Raw genomic sequence first — 19,670 nt, 5'->3', positions numbered from 1 at the left:
CCCTCGCTGGCTCTGGCGGCGCGATGACGTCATCGCGCCGCGACCGTCCTCTGATAGGCTGCTGGCCTAGTGCTGGCAGCCTATCAGAGGAACAGGGAGGGGACACACCTCTCCCTGCCCTGCCGCATTACAGACATTTGTATCGCCGTCCTGAGGACGGCGATACAGATGAGATGACTTTGGAGATGAGTGAGCGCTTCCACAATGGAAGCGCAGCGCTCATCTCCTGCTGTGCCCCGCCGGCGCCCCCCTTCTGACAGCGCCCCGGGCGGCTGCCCGGCCCGCCCGCCCCAAGAAACGGCCCTGCGTGTGCAAGCGTTAGTAGTATGAATCTGGCAGGCTGTTCCCCTGCCGGATAGTGGCGTAGCTAGAAATGACTGGGCCCCACAGCAAATTTTTGAATGGGCCCCCCCCTCCCCCAGTAATTTTTTTGCAACACCTTCCTTTCATGCCGCCGCCATTCCTGTGGCCAGCTGTTCCATCCGTTTCCTACATTGTCTATACTGCCACTGTATATAATTTCATTGTGTAATACTGTTGAGGGGGGCCCTGACAAAATCTTTTAGTCCTCCTCCTCCTGGAAGGGCCCCTTTTGGGTCAGGGCCCCTGCTGCTGGACAAACCTAACGCTAATGTGAAAGAAGCCTAAGGAGCTGTCCCTTGCCCATGCACACTGATACGGTACTCCAGCTGGTCCATGCTCGCTTTAATCCCTGAGGCTGCTGCCAGTTCAGAGAATGAAGACAGCGCGAGCGCTGACGTGCCGTATCAGTGCGCGGAATTACAGTGTTTCAGATCAGGGACGTTGGCGCTGGAAGGAGTGAAAAATTTGTATGTGAGGGCGCGATGCTGGGCTTCAGGAGAAGGGGCGCAGCGGGGGCTCCAACGGGTCGGCAATAGGGACAGCTCCTTGAGCTCCTTATCAGGGTAATTTGCAGATCTTTTTTTGGGGGGGGGGGGGGATGAACTAAAGCATAGATGGCAAGACTGGTCTCCTTGATTACGTTTTGAATATACCATAAGTGCATATAGGAACAGCTCTGGAGGCACAAGCCCTGGCGGAGGATTTCCATCAGCCTGGTGTACAATTTTCCTGCAGCGTCACCAGATACCTACATCAACCATGTCCCCAGTGAGATTCCCCGAGACCGACCTATTTTGGGGACCTTCTAAGATGCACAGGGGTTTCCAAACTGGCCGCTTTAAACTGGGGAAATTGCGTTAGTAAACCTCGCTCTACACCATGCACCCCCTCTCTTCCCACATGGTCTGCTCCGGTTCTCCCCTCACCTTGCCGTTAGTGGGCGGCTCCTGGATGTAGACGTTACTCATCTTCTCCCAGCTCCTTCAAAACAAACTACCGCGTGCAGCCTGACACTCCGGAACGTACCACTAAAGGAAAGGGGGGGGGGGGGAGGTCTAACTAACGCTTATTTACGTCAGCGCGCAATACACAGGATAATTCACAAATCAGCTACATGCACTTTACTTAAATAAGAAAACATGCAGGACCGTAGCCAATGCTGAACATAGCAATACAAACTTATTCCACAATAGATATCCCTCTATTTCGTGGAACTGTCCACTGTGCACAGTCTAAACTAGTCTCCCGGAAACTGAGGACGAGTGTGTTTAGTTCCTGCAGCAACGTCGTTAGCGGGAAGTTCCTTCAGGGGCGCTAGGTGTACCGATAAAGTCTGCCCGGTTCCATGGCTATCCCAGGTGAGCGGCGGAGCATTGCTCCGTGCCTTAGGGCTAGGGGTGTGTGAGGCGCGCAGTGCATTCCGTCCACTTCAGCCTCTTATTACTAGAAATTTCTATCAACTTTTTTTGTACCACACCTATAACATACAGCATGGAAAGCAGAGCCTTCTACTGGGGTACTGCACAGCTCACACGTATTAATGCAGGCCATACAGACCTGCCCTTGCCATTGGCTCCTGAACTGAAAAATTTAGGAGCCAAATTCAATTTTTAGTCGCCAAATCGAAACCAAATCTAAATTTTGGTATCGTCGTGACAACGCTACGCCGATCAGATCGGCATAGGGTTGTTTCGATACCAAAATTTTGATTTGCTTTTCGTCACCATAAAAAGTATTGCGATACTCAATACCGCGCAAAAAAACTGGCGCAAGTGTGAAAGTAGCCTTCGTGTTTGTGTTTTTTTTTTTTTTTTTTTACCTACTATTAGCCCCCTTAGGGGCTGGAACCCTTGTCCTATTCACCCTTAGGCCCCTTTCACACGGGTGAGATTTCTGCTCGGATGCGATGCGTGAGGTGAACGCATTGCACCCGCACTGAATCCGGACCCATTCACTTCTATGGGGCTGTTCAGATGAGCGGTGATTTTCACGCATCACTTGTGCGTTGCGTGAAATTCGCAGCATGCTCTATATTGTGCATTTTTCACGCAACGCAGGCCCCATAGAAGTTAATGGGGCTGCGTGAAAATCGCAAGCAAGTGAGGATGCGGTATGATTTTCACGCACGGTTGCTAGGATGAAAGTCTATTCACTGTGTTATTTTCCCTTATAACATGGTTAATAGCATTCTTTAATACAGAATGCTTAGTAGCAGGTCAATTGAGGGTTAAAAAATAAAAAATTAACTCCCCTCCTCCAATTGATCGCGTAGCTGCCGGTCTCCTGTTCTTTCTTCAGGACCTGTCAAAGGACCTGTGGTGACATCACATGATCCATCACATGATCCATCACCATGGTAATGAACCATGTGATGAGCTCAGTGATGTCACCACAGGTCCTGAAGAAAGAACAGGAGATCGGCAGCTCCCTGCGCCACCAATGAAGATAACTGACCTGTTAATACAAATACAGGAGGCAGGTGCCGGAATCAAATAGCCGGCACCCGACCTCTATGACAGGGAGCTGCGATCCGCTGCAGTTAACCACTCAAGTACCGCACCTGATGGGTTAACTGCCGCTGATCGCAGCTCCCTGTCATAGAGGTCGGGTGCCGGCTATTTGATTCCGGCACCTGCCTCCTGTATTTGTATTAACAGGTCAGTTATCTTCATTGGTGGCGCATTGGCCACAGCCCCTCCCCTCCTCCTCCCGTCTCTTCTTATTGGCGGAGGCGGCGGCAGCAGCACAGGGGGAGGGAGAGACTCCTCCTGCGCTGCTGAGAACGATCATCTCCGGTGCCCCGCCGCTGTATTCAACGGCAGAGCTGCGGTGGCGGGTCTAGTCGCAAATGGCGACAAGACTAAAAAGTCTTGTCGCCATTTGTTAAATTCTAAGTCGCATTGGCGACCAAAAAGCCATCTGAAGCCCTGCCTTGGCTGGGCTCGAACCCAGGACCGCAGTGTTGCAGAGCCTATGACTTGGTTGTTAGTGGAGATTTCTAGATCTCCTCATGGATATATGGAATGTATGGTGCAGACACAACCTGATAACAGGCCTACATTGCTCCAGTATATGGTGCACGTCTGTAAGGGGGCGACGTGACTGTGCGCGCTGCAGCCAGTCCACACTGTTTAGTCGATCTGCATTGTTAATGGCCGGTCCACGTGGCCCTTTTTACGTCAGCTGCGCCCCATTCTTCAGGGATTGGTTAGATCAATCCAGCTGCTGTGAAACTACAACTTCCAGCATGCACACTTAACCGTTTGTTCTTGAAGTGAAAGGAGGATTCTGGGAGTCGTCGTTTCAGAACAGCTGGAGGTTGCAGATCCCTTGGTTAGATCATGTCCACACTGGGAGTAAAGAACTACCCGCTGATGAAAAGCCCTCAGCGTTTTACAGTAGCGCAATGTGACTGAGCGTCAACCAAATCTTATCCATGGGCTGTGTAAAAAAAAAAATCCACACAGAAAGTGACTTGTAGATTTCACCCCTTGCTATGTATAGAGTTAAAGGGGTTGTCTCACTTCAGTAAGTGGAATTTATCATGTAGAGAAAGTTAATACAAGGCACTTCCTAATGTATTGTGATTGTCCATATTGCTTCCTTTGCTGTCTGGAATCATTTTTCCATCACATTATACACTGCTTGTATATCCAGGGGTTACGACGACCACCCTTCAATCCATCAGCCGTGGTCGTGCTTGCACACTATAGGAAAAAGCATCAGCCTCTCTGGCTGGGACCTCGGGAGATCACATAGACACGTGTACAGTCGTGGCCAAAAGTTTTGAGAATAAGATAAATATTGGAAATTGGAAAAGTTGCTGCTTAAGTTTTTATAATAGCAATTTGCATATACTCCAGAATGTTATGAAGAGTGATCAGATGAATTGCATAGTCCTTCTTTGCCATGAAAATTAACTTAATCCCAAAAAAACCTTTCCACTGCATTTCATTGCTGTCATTAAAGGACCTGCTGAGATCATTTCAGTAATCGTCTTGTTAACTCAGGTGAGAATGTTGACGAACACAAGGCTGGAGATCATTATGTCAGGCTGATTGGGTTAAAATGGCAGACTTGACATGTTAAAAGGAGGGTGATGCTTGAAATCATTGTTCTTCCATTGTTAACCATGGTGACCTGCAAAGAAACGCGTGCAGCCATCATTGCGTTGCATAAAAATGGCTTCACAGGCAAGGATATTGTGGCTACTAAGATTGCACCTCAATCAACAATTTATAGGATCAGCAAGAACTTCAAGGAAAGAGGTTCAATTCTTGTTAAGAAGGCTTCAGGGCGTCCAAGAAAGTCCAGCAAGCGCCAGGATCGTCTCCTAAAGAGGATTCAGCTGCGGGATCGGAGTGCCACCAGTGCAGAGCTTGCTCAGGAATGGCAGCAGGCAGGTGTGAGCGCATCTTCACGCACAGTGAGGCGAAGACTTTTGGAAGATGGCCTGGTGTCAAGAAGGGCAGCAAAGAAGCCACTTCTCTCCAAAAAAAACATCAGGGACAGATTGATCTTCTGCAGAAAGTATGGTGAATGGACTGCTGAGGACTGGGGCAAAGTCATGTTCTCCGATGAAGCCTCTTTCCGATTGTTTGGGGCATCTGGAAAAAGGCTTGTCCGGAGAAGAAAAGGTGAGCGCTACCATCAGTCCTGTGTCATGCCAACAGTAAAGCATCCTGAGACCATTCATGTGTGGGGTTGCTTCTCATCCAAGGGAGTGGGCTCACTCACAATTTTGCCCCAAAACACAGCCATGAATAAAGAATGGTACCAAAACACCCTCCAACAGCAACTTCTTCCAACAATCCAACAACAGTTTGGTGAAGAACAATGCATTTTCCAGCACGATGGAGCACCGTGCCATAAGGCAAAAGTGATAACTAAGTGGCTCGGGGACCAAAACGTTGACATTTTGGGTCCATGGCCTGGAAACTCCCCAGATCTTAATCCCATTGAGAACTTGTGGTCAATCCTCAAGAGGCGGGTGGACAAACAAAAACCCACTAATTCTGACAAACTCCAAGAAGTGATTATGAAAGAATGGGTTGCTATCAGTCAGGAATTGGCCCAGAAGTTGATTGAGAGCATGCCCAGTCGAATTGCAGAGGTCCTGAAAAAGAAGGGCCAACACTGCAAATACTGACTCTTTGCATAAATGTCATGTAATTGTCGATAAAAGCCTTTGAAACGTATGAAGTGCGTGTAATTATATTTCACTACATCACAGAAACAACTGAAACAAAGATCTAAAAGCAGTTTAGCAGCAATTTTTGTGAAAACTAATATTTGTGTCATTCTCAAAACTTTTGGCCACGACTGTACACAGCACCTCCTGTCCCAGGCACCTGGTATTTGAGTTTTAGCAGTGGTCGTAACTCCTGGGTACAAGCCGTGTATAATGTGATGGAAAAATGCATCTAGTGAGCAAAGGAGGCAATATGGACAATCACATTAGTAAGTGCCTTGTATTAATTTTATCTACATGATAAATGCCATTTGCTGAAGTGAGACATCCCCTTTAAAGGGGTATTCCCATTTCAGACAATGGGGACATGTTGCCAGGAGGTGGGACCCGCACCTATCTCTAAAACGAAGCCTAACAGTAGGCCAGCATTGCCAGGCCCGGCCTCCACCAAGCCTTCCTATTGAAGTTCCCACAAAAATAGCAGAGCAGCATGCTCGTCTATTTTCAGAATCCCCATAGAAATAAACGGGAGGACACCGCGCTTACGCGGCCACCACTCCCATTCATTTCTATGGGGCCGGCAGATATAGCCGACCCAGCGCTCAGCTATTTTGGGCGACCCCATAGAAATGAATGGAGGGCAGCCGAGCATGCACGGTGCGCCATCCGGGACTTTGCCGTCTCCGGTGGGAGGTGGGACCCGCACCTATCAGACAATGATGGCATATCCTAGCTATATGCCCCCATTGTCTGAGATGACACAGCCCCTTTAAGTATGTGGCAGAATCCATATGTCACTCATGAACTTGCATCAGATTTTCTGCAGTAAAATGGCCCCTAGGACATGGACATGACTTTTTTTTTTTTTCCACATCTGAACCACAGTGCCCACAGTGCGCCCACAGTGCGCTATCTGCATGTCCGTTCCACCATCCTGCAGAAAAATATATAACATGTCCCATTGTCTCCATACACATCAGACGACTTTCATCTAATGTGTATGGGAACCTTTTAGTTTGCCAGCAATAGAGAAGGGAATTGGTATATGTGGCCATAGAGTAGCTCCGGCCTTCCCACATTCCGTCATGTATCGCCAGATCTCTGGCGTCTTCAGAGGTATGGGCATCTGGCGAAACATGTCATGGGCAGAGTGATTGTGTGTGTTTATAAGGGGGCAATAGTGCATGAAAACCGACAGAACCTGTAAAGAAATAGCGGAGAATTAGGCTCCAGTCGGCGCGCCCACCGCTTCTTTCTGCAAATAGTTAGATACCATGACTATATAATAGGTTGCGATAGTTGCTCATACACTTTGAATCCTTTTTCCGATTTTGTATACTGGAATAAAAGTTTACTTTTAGATATATCGATGGCAAATGGAAAGGGTGGCAGTTAGTAGCCAGAAAGCTAATTGCTATTAAAAGCTGCAATACCAGACCCAGCCCATGGACACATGGGGCGCTGTTTTCAGAAGAAGGCAGCCATGTTTTTCTTATTCTGGACAACCCTTTTAAAGGTTATACAATTCACCTGATGTACCCCAAAATGGAGTCATTACCCCATCGCTACCAGCGCCCTACATGTAGGGCACTGGAGCAAAGTGCAAACATGGTGCCCGCTCTCGCACGCAGCGGGTGTCATGTAGAGACACGCAGCTAATGACAGCGACTGTTTCCCACTATATTGTATGCCACATTAAATGGTGGCATTAGAAAGTACAACTTGTCCCGCAAAAAATAAGCCCTTATACGGCTATGTGAATGGATAAAATAAAAAAGTTATGGCTCAAGGAAAACAAAAAAACCTTCGGTATCCTAAGGGTTAAAAAGTACAAATTGCCTCTCGTCTTTATGTCAACAGAAACATAAAGTTGTTGCTTTTGAAACGCGGAAATTAAACCAACCCCCTTTCCCCAAAAAATAAAAAAGTAAAATTAAATTGGTGCGCCTTCAAAGGGGTTGTCCACTTTATTTCTATCAATATCAGATCGGCGGGGATCCGGCACTCCAGCCAATCAGCTGGTTGAAGAGAAGGTGCCAGCTCTGCCTTCCCGTCATCGTTTACTTGCTCGCCGTCGCAACTGCAGCAGTGAGCAGCGTAATTACAGCTGAACCGTCCCATTCACTTCTATAGAAGGAGCCGTCCCATAGAAGTGAATGGCGTAGCCATCGGTCATGAGCACTGCTCCTCCATTCATCTCTGAGATTTTCGGAAATAGGCGAGAACTGTACTCCACTGTCTCTACAACTCCCCTAGAGATGAGTGGGCTTGTGATTGGTTGGGGTCTTATTGATATTAACCCCACTAATCTAATAGTTATCCCCTATCCTATGGATAGGGTATAATAACTTGTTACAACCGGAATACCCCTTTAAGTAGGAAACTAGGCAGCATCCTTAAGGTGTTATTGGGCGCAGTCCGTGAAACACTCATCTGAATTAGACCTTTGAGCAGGGACCAGCAACCTCTGACACTCCCGCTGTTCTAAAACTACAACTCCCAGAATCCTTATGTCACTTCTATAGAAGTTACCAAAACAGTAAGTGTGCATGCTGGGAGTTGTGGTTTCACAGCAGCTGGAGGGCCAAAGGATGCTGACCCTTGCCTTTGAGGACAGTTGCATCACACCATTAAGCCTCATTCCCATTTACGTTTTTGACGGACGGGTGCTATCTGCATTTTCCACAGACAACACACGTACCCATTGATTTTAAAGTGTCTGTTCACACATCAGTGAACGTTGAAGTGAACAGGGCTGAGCCTCGCCCAGGCCAGTTATAATAGTCATTGCATCACTAGGCCTGCGGTATACAGTGAGAAGGCCACCGCACGGGTGTCGGACTCCCAACGATCAGGTACTGATGACCAGGCTTGGACTGGCCCACTGGGGAGGCGGGGGATTCCTTGGTAGGCCCCCAGTCTCCTGCGCCTGGAGATAAAAGTAATTATTTCTCTTGTTTCTCAGGAGAGATAATTATTGTAGCCACTAGGTGGCAGTATCGCACAGTGATGCAGCCTCCTACTGGTGTACATTGTACAGGAGGCCCCTTAGTATCTTCTAGACTTCTGGGGCTGCTTGCAGTGAAGGAGGAGAGAACATGTCTGGCCATCCTCCTCCCCTCCCTGCTGTCAGAAAACTGTGGCTGCTGGAGAGAAGGACTCCTCTGCGGTGCTGGGCTGATTTCTCAGGTGTGTGACAGTAGTGAGCTGTAGGAGACTGTAAGGCCTCTTTCACACGAACGATACGGATTGGCTCCGGATGCGTTCAGTGACACTCGCACCATTTTGCAAGCCAGTTCAGTCAGTTTTGTCTGCGATTGCTTTCAGTTTTTTTCCGCGTGGGTGCAATGCGTTTTGATGCGTTTTTCACTCGAGTGTTTAAAAAACTGAAGGTTTAAAAACAACATCTCCTAGCAACCATCAGTGATAAACGCATTGCTTCTGGACTTGCTTGCGGATGCAATACGTTTTTCACTGAAGTTTCATTCACTTCTATGGGGCCAGGGCAGCGTGAAAAACGCTGAATATGGAACGTGCTGCATTTTTAACGCCAAACGCAGAACTGATGCGTGAAAAAAAAAATCACGTCACGCACCTGCGCGGAAAACTCGCTCGTGTTAAAGGGGCCTTAGGGGGGAAATAGGGGATTTGTTTATAGCAGACACAGATCTATGTATGTGTGCTGCTCTCTGCAGAGTTCAGAGTGGCATTGGGGGGGCTCTACCCTAGGTCCCCCCAATGCCTCTGTTTTAGGTGCACCCCCATAAGTGCCCCAGCTCCAGATGCCCCGCCACTCTAAAAGCACCCCTAATATTGCCTCTTCTCCAGTTACCCCTGCTCCAGGATCCCCACTATTACCCTGCCTCAGATGACCCTAATGCCTCTGCTTCAGTTATGGCCCTCTGTTTGTGCCCTTTGCTCACTTTGCTCCTCTAGCACCTTTGCTTGGGCTTTGTAGGTTGTGACCTGCAAAGGGGGTTGGACTTATGTCCGAAAAATTCTGCACAGTGCGTCACATTCTCCAGTATTGACACGTATGGTTAACATGGTGGCAGTGATGATATTCCGTATTTACAGGCATCACTGCTGTCATGTAAAGATATACTGGTGGTAGAGTGGTGGAGGATTTAACCACCTCCGGACCGCCTAACGCAGGATCGCGTTCCGGAGGTGGCAGCCCTGCGCAGAGTCACGCATATATGCGTCATCTCGCGATGGCCGAGATTTCCTGTGAACGCGCGCACACAGGCGCGCGCGCTCACAGGAACGGAAGGTAAGAGAGTTGATCTCCAGCCTGCCAGCGGCGATCGTTCGCTGGCAGGCTGGAGATGTGTTTTTTTTAACCCCTAACAGGTATATTAGACGCTGTTTTGATAACAGCGTCTAATATACCTGCTACCTGGTCCTCTGGTGGTCCCATTTGTTTGGATCGACCACCAGAGGACACAGGTAGCTCAGTAAAGTCCCACCAAGCACCACTACACTACACTACACCCCCCCCCCCCCCCCGTCACTTATTAACCCCTTATTAGCCCCTGATCACCCCATATAGACTCCCTGATCACCCCCCTGTCATTGATTACCCCCCTGTAAAGCTCCATTCAGATGTCCGCATGATTTTTACGGATCCACTGATAGATGGATCGGATCCGCAAAACGCATCCGGACGTCTGAATGAAGCCTTACAGGGGCGTGATCAATGACTGTGGTTATCACCCCATATAGACTCCCTGATCACCCCCCCTGTCATTGATTACACCCCTGTCATTGATCAACCCCCTGTAAAGCTCCATTCAGACGTCCGCATGATTTTTACGGATCCACTGATAGATAGATCGGATCCGCAAAACGCATCCGGACGTCTGAATGAAGCCTTACAGGGGCGTGATCAATGACTGTGGTGATCACCCCATATAGACTCCCTGATCACCCCCCTGTAAAGCTCCATTCAGATGTCCGCATGATTTTTACGGATGCACTGATAGATGGATCCGATCCGCAAAACGCATCCGGACGTCTGAATGAAGCCTTACAGGGGCATGATCAATGACTGTGGTGATCACCCCATATAGACTCCCTGATCACCCCCCTGTAAAGCTCCATTCAGATGTCCGCATGATTTTTACGGATGCACTGATAGATGGATCCGATCCGCAAAACGCATCCGGACGTCTGAATGAAGCCTTACAGGGGCATGATCAATGACTGTGGTGATCACCCCATATAGACTCCCTGATCACCCCCCTGTCATTGATCACCCCCCTGTAAAGCTCCATTCAGATGTCCGCATGATTTTTACGGATGCACTGATAGATGGATCCGATCCGCAAAACGCATCCGGACGTCTGAATGAAGCCTTACAGGGGCATGATCAATGACTGTGGTGATCACCCCATATAGACTCCCTGATCACCCCCCTGTCATTGATTACCCCCCTGTAAAGCTCCATTCAGATGTCCGCATGATTTTTACGGATGCACTGATAGATGGATCGGATCCGCAAAACGCATCCGGACGTCTGAATGAAGCCTTACAGGGGAGTGATCAATGACTGTGGTGATCACCCCATATAGACTCCCTGATCACCCCCCTGTCATTGATTACCCCCCTGTAAAGCTCCATTCAGATGTCCGCATGATTTTTACGGATGCACTGATAGATGGATCGGATCCGCAAAACGCATCCGGACGTCTGAATGAAGCCTTACAGGGGCGTGATCAATGACTGTGGTGATCACCCCATATAGACTCCCTGATCACCCCCCTGTCATTGATTACCCCCCTGTCATTGATTACCCCCCTGTAAAGCTCCATTCAGACGTCCGCATGATTTTTACGGATCCACTGATAGATGGATCGGATCCGCAAAACGCATCCGGACGTCTGAATGAAGCCTTACAGGGGCGTGATCAATGACTGTGGTGATCACCCCATATAGACTCCCTGATCAACCCCCCTGTCATTGATCAACCCCCCTGTCATTGATCACCCCCCTGTCATTGATCAACCCCCCTGTCATTGATCAACCCCCCTGTCATTGATCAACCCCCCTGTCATTGATCACCCCCCTGTCATTGATCACCCCTCTGTAAGGCTCCATTCAGATATTTTTTTGGCCCAAGTTAGCAGAATTTTTTTTTTTTTTTCTTACAAAGTCTCATATTCCACTAACTTGTGTCAAAAAATAAAATCTCACATGAACTCACCATACCCCTCACGGAATCCAAATGCGTAACATTTTTTAGACATTTATATTCCAGACTTCTTCTCACGCTTTAGGGCCCCTAGAATGCCAGGGCAGTATAAATACCCTACATGTGACCCCATTTCGGAAAGAAGACACCCCCAGGTATTCCGTGAGGGGCATATTGAGTCCATGAAAGATTGAAATTTTTGTCCCAAGTTAGCGGAACGGGAGACTTTGTGAGAAAAAAATTAAAAATATCAATTTCCGCTAACTTGTGCCAAAAAAAATAAATTTCTATGAACTCGCCATGCCCCTCATTGAATACCTTGGGGTGTCTTCTTTCCAAAATGGGGTCACATGTGGGGTATTTATACTGCCCTGGCATTCTAGGGGCCCCAAAGCGTGAGAAGAAGTCTGGTATCCAAATGTCTAAAAATGCCCTCCTAAAAGGAATTTGGGCACCTTTGCGCACCTAGGCTGCAAAAAAGTGTCACACATCTGGTATCGCCGTACTCAGGTGAAGTTGGGGAATGTGTTTTGGGGTGTCATTTTACATATACCCATGCTGGGTGAGAGAAATATCTTGGTCAAATGCCAACTTTGTATAAAAAAATGGGAAAAGTTGTCTTTTGCCAAGATATTTCTCTCACCCAGCATGGGTATATGTAAAATGACACCCCAAAACACATTCCCCAACTTCTCCTGAATACGGCGATACCACATGTGTGACACTTTTTTGCAGCCTAGGTGGGCAAAGGGGCCCATATTCCAAAGAGCACCTTTAGGATTTCACAGGTCATTTACCTACTTACCACACATTAGGGCCCCTGGAAAATGCCAGGGCAGTATAACTACCCCACAAGTGACCCCATTTTGGAAAGAAGACACCCCAAGGTATTCCATGAGGGGCATGGCGAGTTCCTAGAATTTTTTATTTTTTGTCACAAGTTAGTGGAAAATGCTTATTTTTTTTTTTATTTTTTTTTTCATACAAAGTCTCATATTCCACTAACTTGTGACAAAAAATAAAAAGTTCCATGAACTCACTATGCCCATCAGCGAATACCTTGGGGTCTCTTCTTTCCAAAATGGGGTCACTTGTGGGGTAGTTATACTGCCCTGGCATTCTAGGGGCCCAAATGTGTGGTAAGGAGTTTGAAATCAAATTCTGTAAAAAATGACCTGTGAAATCCGAAAGGTGCTCTTTGGAATATGGGCCCCTTTGCCCACCTAGGCTGCAAAAAAGTGTCACACATCTGGTATCTCTGTATTCAGGAGAAGTTGGGGAATGTGTTTTGGGGTGTCTTTTTACATATACCCATGCTGGGTGAGAGAAATATCTTGGCAAAAGACAACTTTTCCCATTTTTTTATACAAAGTTGGCATTTGACCAAGATATTTATCTCACCCAGCATGGGTATATGTAAAAAGACACCCCAAAACACATTCCTCAACTTCTCCTGAATACAGAGATACCAGATGTGTGACACTTTTTTGCAGCCTAGGTGGGCAAAGGGGCCCACATTCCAAAGAGCACCTTTCGGATTTCACAGGTCATTTACCTACTTACCACACATTTGGGCCCCTAGAATGCCAGGGCAGTATAACTACCCCACAAGTGACCCCATTTTGGAAAGAAGAGACCCCAAGGTATTCGCTGATGGGCATAGTGAGTTCATGGAAGTTTTTATTTTTTGTCACAAGTTAGTGGAATATGAGACTTTGTATGAAAAAAAAAAAAAAAAAAATCATAATTTTCCACTAACTTGTGACAAAAAATAAAAAATTCTAGGAACTCGCCATGCCCCTCACGGAATACCTTGGGGTGTCTTCTTTCCAAAATGGGGTCACTTGTGGGGTAGTTATACTGCCCTGGTATTCTAGGGGCCCAAATGTGTGGTAAGGAGTTTGAAATCAAATTCAGGAAAAAATGAGGAGTGAAATCCGAAAGGTGCTCTTTGGAATATGGGCCCCTTTGCCCACCTAGGCTGCAAAAAAGTGTCACACATCTGGTATCCCCGTACTCAGGAGAAGTTGAGGAATGTGTTTTGGGGTGTCTTTTTACATATACCCATGCTGGGTGAGATAAATATCTTGGTCAAATGACAACTTTGTATAAAAAAATGGGAAAAGTTGTCTTTTGCCAAGATATTTCTCTCACCCAGCATGGGTATATATAAAATGACACCCCAAAACACATTCCCCACCTTCTCCTGAGTACGGAGATACCAGATGTGTGACACTTTTTTGCAGCCTAGGTGGGCAAAGGGGCCCATATTCCAAAGAGCACCTTTCGGATTTCACAGGTCATTTTTTACAGAATTTGATTTCAAACTCCTTACCACACATTTGGGCCCCTAGAATGCCAGGGCAGTATAACTACCCCACAAGTGACCCCATTTTGGAAAGAAGAGACCCCAAGGTATTCGCTGATGGGCATAGTGAGTTCATAGAACTTTTTATTTTTTGTCACAAGTTAGTGGAATATGACACTTTGTAAGAAAAAAAAAAAAATCATAATTTTCCGCTAACTTGTGACAAAAAATAAAAAGTTCTATGAACTCACTATGCCCATCAGCGAATACCTTAGAGTGTGTACTTTCCGAAATGGGGTCATTTGTTGGGTGTTTGTACTGTCTGGGCATTGTAGAACCTCAGGAAACATGACAGGTGCTCAGAAAGTCAGAGCTGCTTCAAAAAGCGGAAATTCACATTTTTGTACCATAGTTTGTAAACGCTATAACTTTTACCCAAACCATTTTTTTTTTACCCAAACATTTTTTTTTAATCAAAGACATGTAGAACTATAAATTTAGAGCAAAATTTCTATATGGATGTCGTTTTTTTTGCAAAATTTTACAACTGAAAGTGAAAAATGTCATTTTTTTGCAAAAAAATCGTTAAATTTCGATTAATAACAAAAAAAGTAAAAATGTCAGCAGCAATGAAATACCACCAAATGAAAGCTCTATTAGTGAGAAGAAAAGGAGGTAAAATTCATTTGGGTGGTAAGTTGCATGACCGAGCAATAAACTGTGAAAGTAGTGTAGGTCAGAAGTGTAAAAAGTGGCCTGGTCTTTCAGGGTGTTTAAGCACTGGGGGCTGAAGTGGTTAAAGGGGTTGTGCGGGTTTTCAAGTTATCCTCTCCACACCCTGGGGCATAACTATATGATTAGTGGGGTCCGATTCTGCGACCCCCCACTGATCCCAGGAACGAGTCCCCTTTTTATGGTGTGGCAGGCCACACATATGCCCTGCTGCTCTATTCATTCTCTTTGGGACCACTGGAAATAGCCAGCGCTGTACTCTACCATCTCCAGCGACCCCATAGAGAATGGATGGAGAGGCAGGGCATATGCTCGACCTGCCACTCAATCAAGAAGGAAGATCAGCGGGGGCTCCAGCATTCAGATCCCCACGGATCACTTAGTTATCCCCGATCCTGTGGATAGAGGATAACTAGAAAAGTGGATGCAAGCCCTTTAACAGGCGAGCATTTCTAATTTAGTTTGACACATATTTTGGGCCAGATTTTAAAAAAAAATAATTTTTTATGTTTATTTTTTTATTTTTTTTTACATCCAAAGAAAACCTTTAAGGATAGGCAATGTGAAAAGGTGAAACAGCTATGACACGACAGGTGATAAGTGTCTGACTGCTGGGCATTATCATGTAGATAAAGTTAATACAATGCACTTACTAATGTATTGTTATTTTCCATATTGCTTCCTTTGCTGGCTGGATTCATTTTTCCATCACATTATACACTGCTCGTTTCCATGGTTACAGACCACCCTGCAATCCCTCAGTGGTGGTCGTGCTTGCACACTATAGGATAAAGCACAAGCCTATGTGAGCTCCCATGGTCCCGGCCACCAGAGAGGCTGGCGCTTTTGAATGTGAATGTGCAAGCACGACCACCACTGATGGATTGCAGGGTGGTCTGTAACCATGGAAATGAGCAGTGTATAATGTGATGGAAAAATGAATCCAGCCCGCAAAGAAAGCAATATGGATAATAACAATACATTAGTAAATGCCTTGTATTAACTTTCTCTACATGATAAATGCCACTTACTGAAGTGAGACAGCCCCTTTAAGACCCTTGTGTACATAGATTGGCGGTAATGTAATTGAATGTCTCAGGACCCCTTTTTCATGATCAGTGGGTGTTCCAGCAGTCAGACCCCAGCAATCTGATATTTATCACCTATCCTGTAGATAGGCGATAGGTCATTATGGTAGGACAACCCTTTTAATTATAATGTAGATTATGTGCAATCTGAGGAGGTTAAGATTTGGTAAATTTCATGGCAGACATTTATGCATAAAGGGGTTAAAGGGTTTTCTCAGTTCAGCAAGTGGCATTTATAATGCAGTTAATACAAGGCACTTACTAATGTATTGTGATTGTCCATATTGGCTCTTTTCCATTACATTATACACAGCATGTATCCGTGGTTACGACCACCCTGCGATCCAGCAGTGGTGGCCGTGCTTACACACTATAGGGAAAGGCTGGAAGTGCGCATAGGCCTACATCTTTACCTATAGTGTGTAAGCACGACCACCACTGCTGGATTGCAGGGTGGTCGTAACCAAGGATACGTGCTGTGTATAATGTGATGGAAAAGAGCCAATATTGACAATCACAATACATTAGTAGGTGCCTTGTATTCACTTTCTCTACATGATAAATGCCAATTGTTGAACTGAGACAACCCCTTTAAGTGTGCTACACTTAATAGGGTTAGGCAAAAATGTATTGGTGCGTGCATTGCGTGTTTCCTGTGTGTGATAGGAACTGCATGTCACTGACTTAAGAGCAGGATATCCATATATGTGTAAGGCTACTTTCACACTTGCGGTAGCAGGGTCCGGCAGGCTATTCCAGTGGTGGCACAGCCTGCCAGATCCGTGCTTACGCTAGCCCACCGTGCCGCCGGAGGTCCGGCCGCAGCATGGCGAACATGCTGAGAGGCGACCGGACAAAAAACTACAGCGGACATCTGGCGGCACGGTGGGCTAGCGTTAGCGAGGATGCTGCAGGCTGCCAGACCCTGTTACTGCAAGTGTTAAAGTAACCTAAATTCTGCCACATGTATGTCTGTGCATTTTGCTGTGAGTGTCTGCCATCATACTTCATCTTTAATATTTCTGTTATCACTGTAAAGGCTCATGAACAAGACCGTTGGATGTTTTGCAGTCTGCAAATTGCTGATCCGCAAAACATGGATACCGGGTGTGTGCATTCCACATTATGCGGAACAGAACAGCCGGCCTCTAATAGAACCGTCCTATCCTTGTCTGTAATGCCGACAATAATAGGACCTGTTCTATCATTTTGTGTAACGGCCATGCGGACATGCAGACATGGAATGTACATGTTGTCATTTCCGTTTTTTGCGGCCCCATTGAAGTGAATGGTTTTACATACAGGCCACAAAAAAAAAAAATGGATGGACACGGAAAAAAAATAAGCTTGTGTGCAGGAGCCTTAAGGTGGGCCCCCAGAATCAGTTACACTGGTGGGCCCTAGGCACCCCAGTCCAACTGCTGATTACCTATCCAGAGGATAGACCATTAGTAATAAGGAGGTGTAGAACCCTTTGTCACCTGAGCAGTGTCCGTGGAATACGGAGGACACACGGACCAAACATGGATTCTTCACGAACATGCTCACGGATAAAACATGGACTGATTTTCCACAGAAGTCAAACAGACACGGAAATGTGAACAAGGCCTTATACTGGGGTGAAAATACATTCCTCCAAGCTCATGTCTATTTATCTACCTTTCTAAGGGCACTTTCACACTTGTGTTTTTCTTTTCCGGCACTGAGTTCCGTCAAAAGGGCTCAATGCCGGAAAAGAACTGATCAGGTATATCCCCATGCATTCTGAATGGAGAGCAATCCGTTCAGGATGTCTTCAGTTCAGTTGTTTTGACTAAGGCTACTTTCACACTCGCGTTAGGTGCTGATCCGTCTGGTGTCTGCACAGACGGATCCGCACCTATAATGCAAACGATTGTATCCTTTCAGAACGGATCCGTTTGTATTATTCTTTAAAAAAAAAGTCTAAGTAAAAACGGATCCGTCCTGACTTACATTGAAAGTCAATGAGGGACGGATCCGTCTTCAACTGCACTATATTGTGTCAGTGAAAACGGATCCATCCCCATTGACTTACATTGTAAGTCAAGACGGATCCGTTTGGCTCCACATCGCCAGGCGGACACCAAAACGCTGCAAGCAGCGTTTTGGTATCCGCATCCAGAGCGGAATAGAGGTGGAACGGTGCCAAACTGATGCATTCTGAACGGATCCTTATCCATTCACAATGCATTGGGGCTGAACTGATCCGTTTGTGAGATCCCTGAAACGGATCTCACAAACAAAATTCAAAACGCCAGTGTGAAAGTAGCCTGATCAGGCAAAAGATAAAACCGCAGCATGCTACGGTTTTATCTCCGGCCAAAAAAACGGAAGAATTGCCTGAATGCCTTTTTTTCCATAGGAATGTATACCTGGAATGCCAGATCCGTCCTTCCGGTCTGAGCATGCGCAGACTGAAAAAAAGTGGGGAAAAATAAATGCCGGATCCGTTTTGCCAGATGACACCGGAAAGTCGGATCCGGAATTTCAAGGCATTTTTCTGACTGATCAGGATCCTGATCAGTCTTACAAATGCCATCGGTTGGCATACGTTTTGCTGGATTCGGTGACGGAACTGCTTGCCGGATCTCTCTGCTGCAAGTGTGAAAGGAGCCTTAATCAGAAATATTTCAGAGGTGAAAAACTGCATTTCAGTTCATTAATATTTAATGCTGAACATTTTTATCTGACTTAAATTTAAGTCCTTTCCTTCATCGTGTGCACACAGAGGGCTATAAAAAATTAATATTTGTCACCTTCAATTATTTCCTTCTTGTCTTTTTATGCAATTATTATGCAAATTGCCGATCTTGATATAACAGCATGTGCCGCACTTTACCCCCTTTACATTTTCTCTGGAGGTTATCCCATAAATAATGTAAAATATGAAAATCCTACCTAATCTAGTACATGACACCCTCTAGAACCAGCCCTGCACCTCCATGGGTCCAGAGATCTCCCCATTCATTGCTCCAGTTGTTCTGCTCAATGTATTTCTAGCTGGCAGCTTAGGGGGCATGCACTCTCAGGGGGTCCATTCTGCTCATGGCAATTGAAGGATGGGACTGAGCGTATGCTTCCGTCTCAGTGAGCAGGACGGAGAAATTAGAAAAAAAGCAAACCGCAGTTGGCGCCATACAGATTTCATTGAATAGCTATAATACATGTTTAATTACTTGAGACTACAAAAGTATTCAGGTGGTCTTTCAGAACCGTAGAATATTGTTTGTGGGTCAACCCCTTTATGGGCCTTTTACATGGGGTGATTATCATCCGAATGATCGATCGTTTCCAGTAACTGTACAGTGTAATTGCCCAGCAATCAAATATCAACCAATAAGTTGTTAGTTTGTCGTTGATCGCATCTTTTATGATGACATAAAAATAATCGATTGTCAATAGCTCACCCCCTCATGTGCATAGGGAATGTCCTGTGACTTAAAGGGGTTTTCCAAGACTTTATAACTGATGACCTATCCTCAGTATAGGTCATCAGTATCTGATCAGTGGGGGTCCGACACCCAGGACCCCCACTGATCAGCTATTTAAGAAGGTGGTAGTGCTGTGGCCTTCTTGCAGCTTACCCTAGGCCAGTTACATCACGTTCATCGGTCACATGGCCTATGTGCAGCTCAGCCCCATAGAAGTGAATGAGGATGAGCTGCAATACCAAGAACGGCCACTATGCAATGTATGGCGAATCCATCCTGCCGCTAGTTCACGTGTGCCCCCGGACTTTCCTCCGTCCCCATTGACTATAATGGGAGCGGGGGT

General features: G+C 46.3%; 2 protein-coding genes across 2 annotated transcripts in view; one reads left to right on the top strand and one right to left on the bottom strand.

The window, feature by feature from the left end:
* The window catches only part of CWC27 (CWC27 spliceosome associated cyclophilin), a 285,436-nt gene extending 283,869 nt beyond the window's left edge, over nucleotides 1-1,567 (bottom strand). The window contains exon 1 of the mRNA XM_040421330.1: nucleotides 1,290-1,567. Within this exon, the coding sequence (XP_040277264.1) occupies nucleotides 1,290-1,331 (42 nt within the window). The 5' untranslated portion in view covers nucleotides 1,332-1,567. The remainder of the gene's footprint in view (nucleotides 1-1,289) is intronic.
* Nucleotides 1,568-1,609: 42 nt separating this feature from the next.
* Nucleotides 1,610-19,670, top strand: part of SREK1IP1 (SREK1 interacting protein 1) — an 82,870-nt gene continuing 64,809 nt past the window's right edge. The window contains exon 1 of the mRNA XM_040421331.1: nucleotides 1,610-1,721. Within this exon, the coding sequence (XP_040277265.1) occupies nucleotides 1,709-1,721 (13 nt within the window). The 5' untranslated portion in view covers nucleotides 1,610-1,708. The remainder of the gene's footprint in view (nucleotides 1,722-19,670) is intronic.

This window comes from Bufo bufo, chromosome 2 (genome assembly GCF_905171765.1).
Source record: "Bufo bufo chromosome 2, aBufBuf1.1, whole genome shotgun sequence".
Classification (NCBI taxonomy): Eukaryota; Metazoa; Chordata; class Amphibia; order Anura; family Bufonidae; genus Bufo; species Bufo bufo.
The sequence above is the reverse complement of the archived record's forward strand: the minus strand, read 5'-3'. Positions and strand labels throughout refer to the sequence as shown.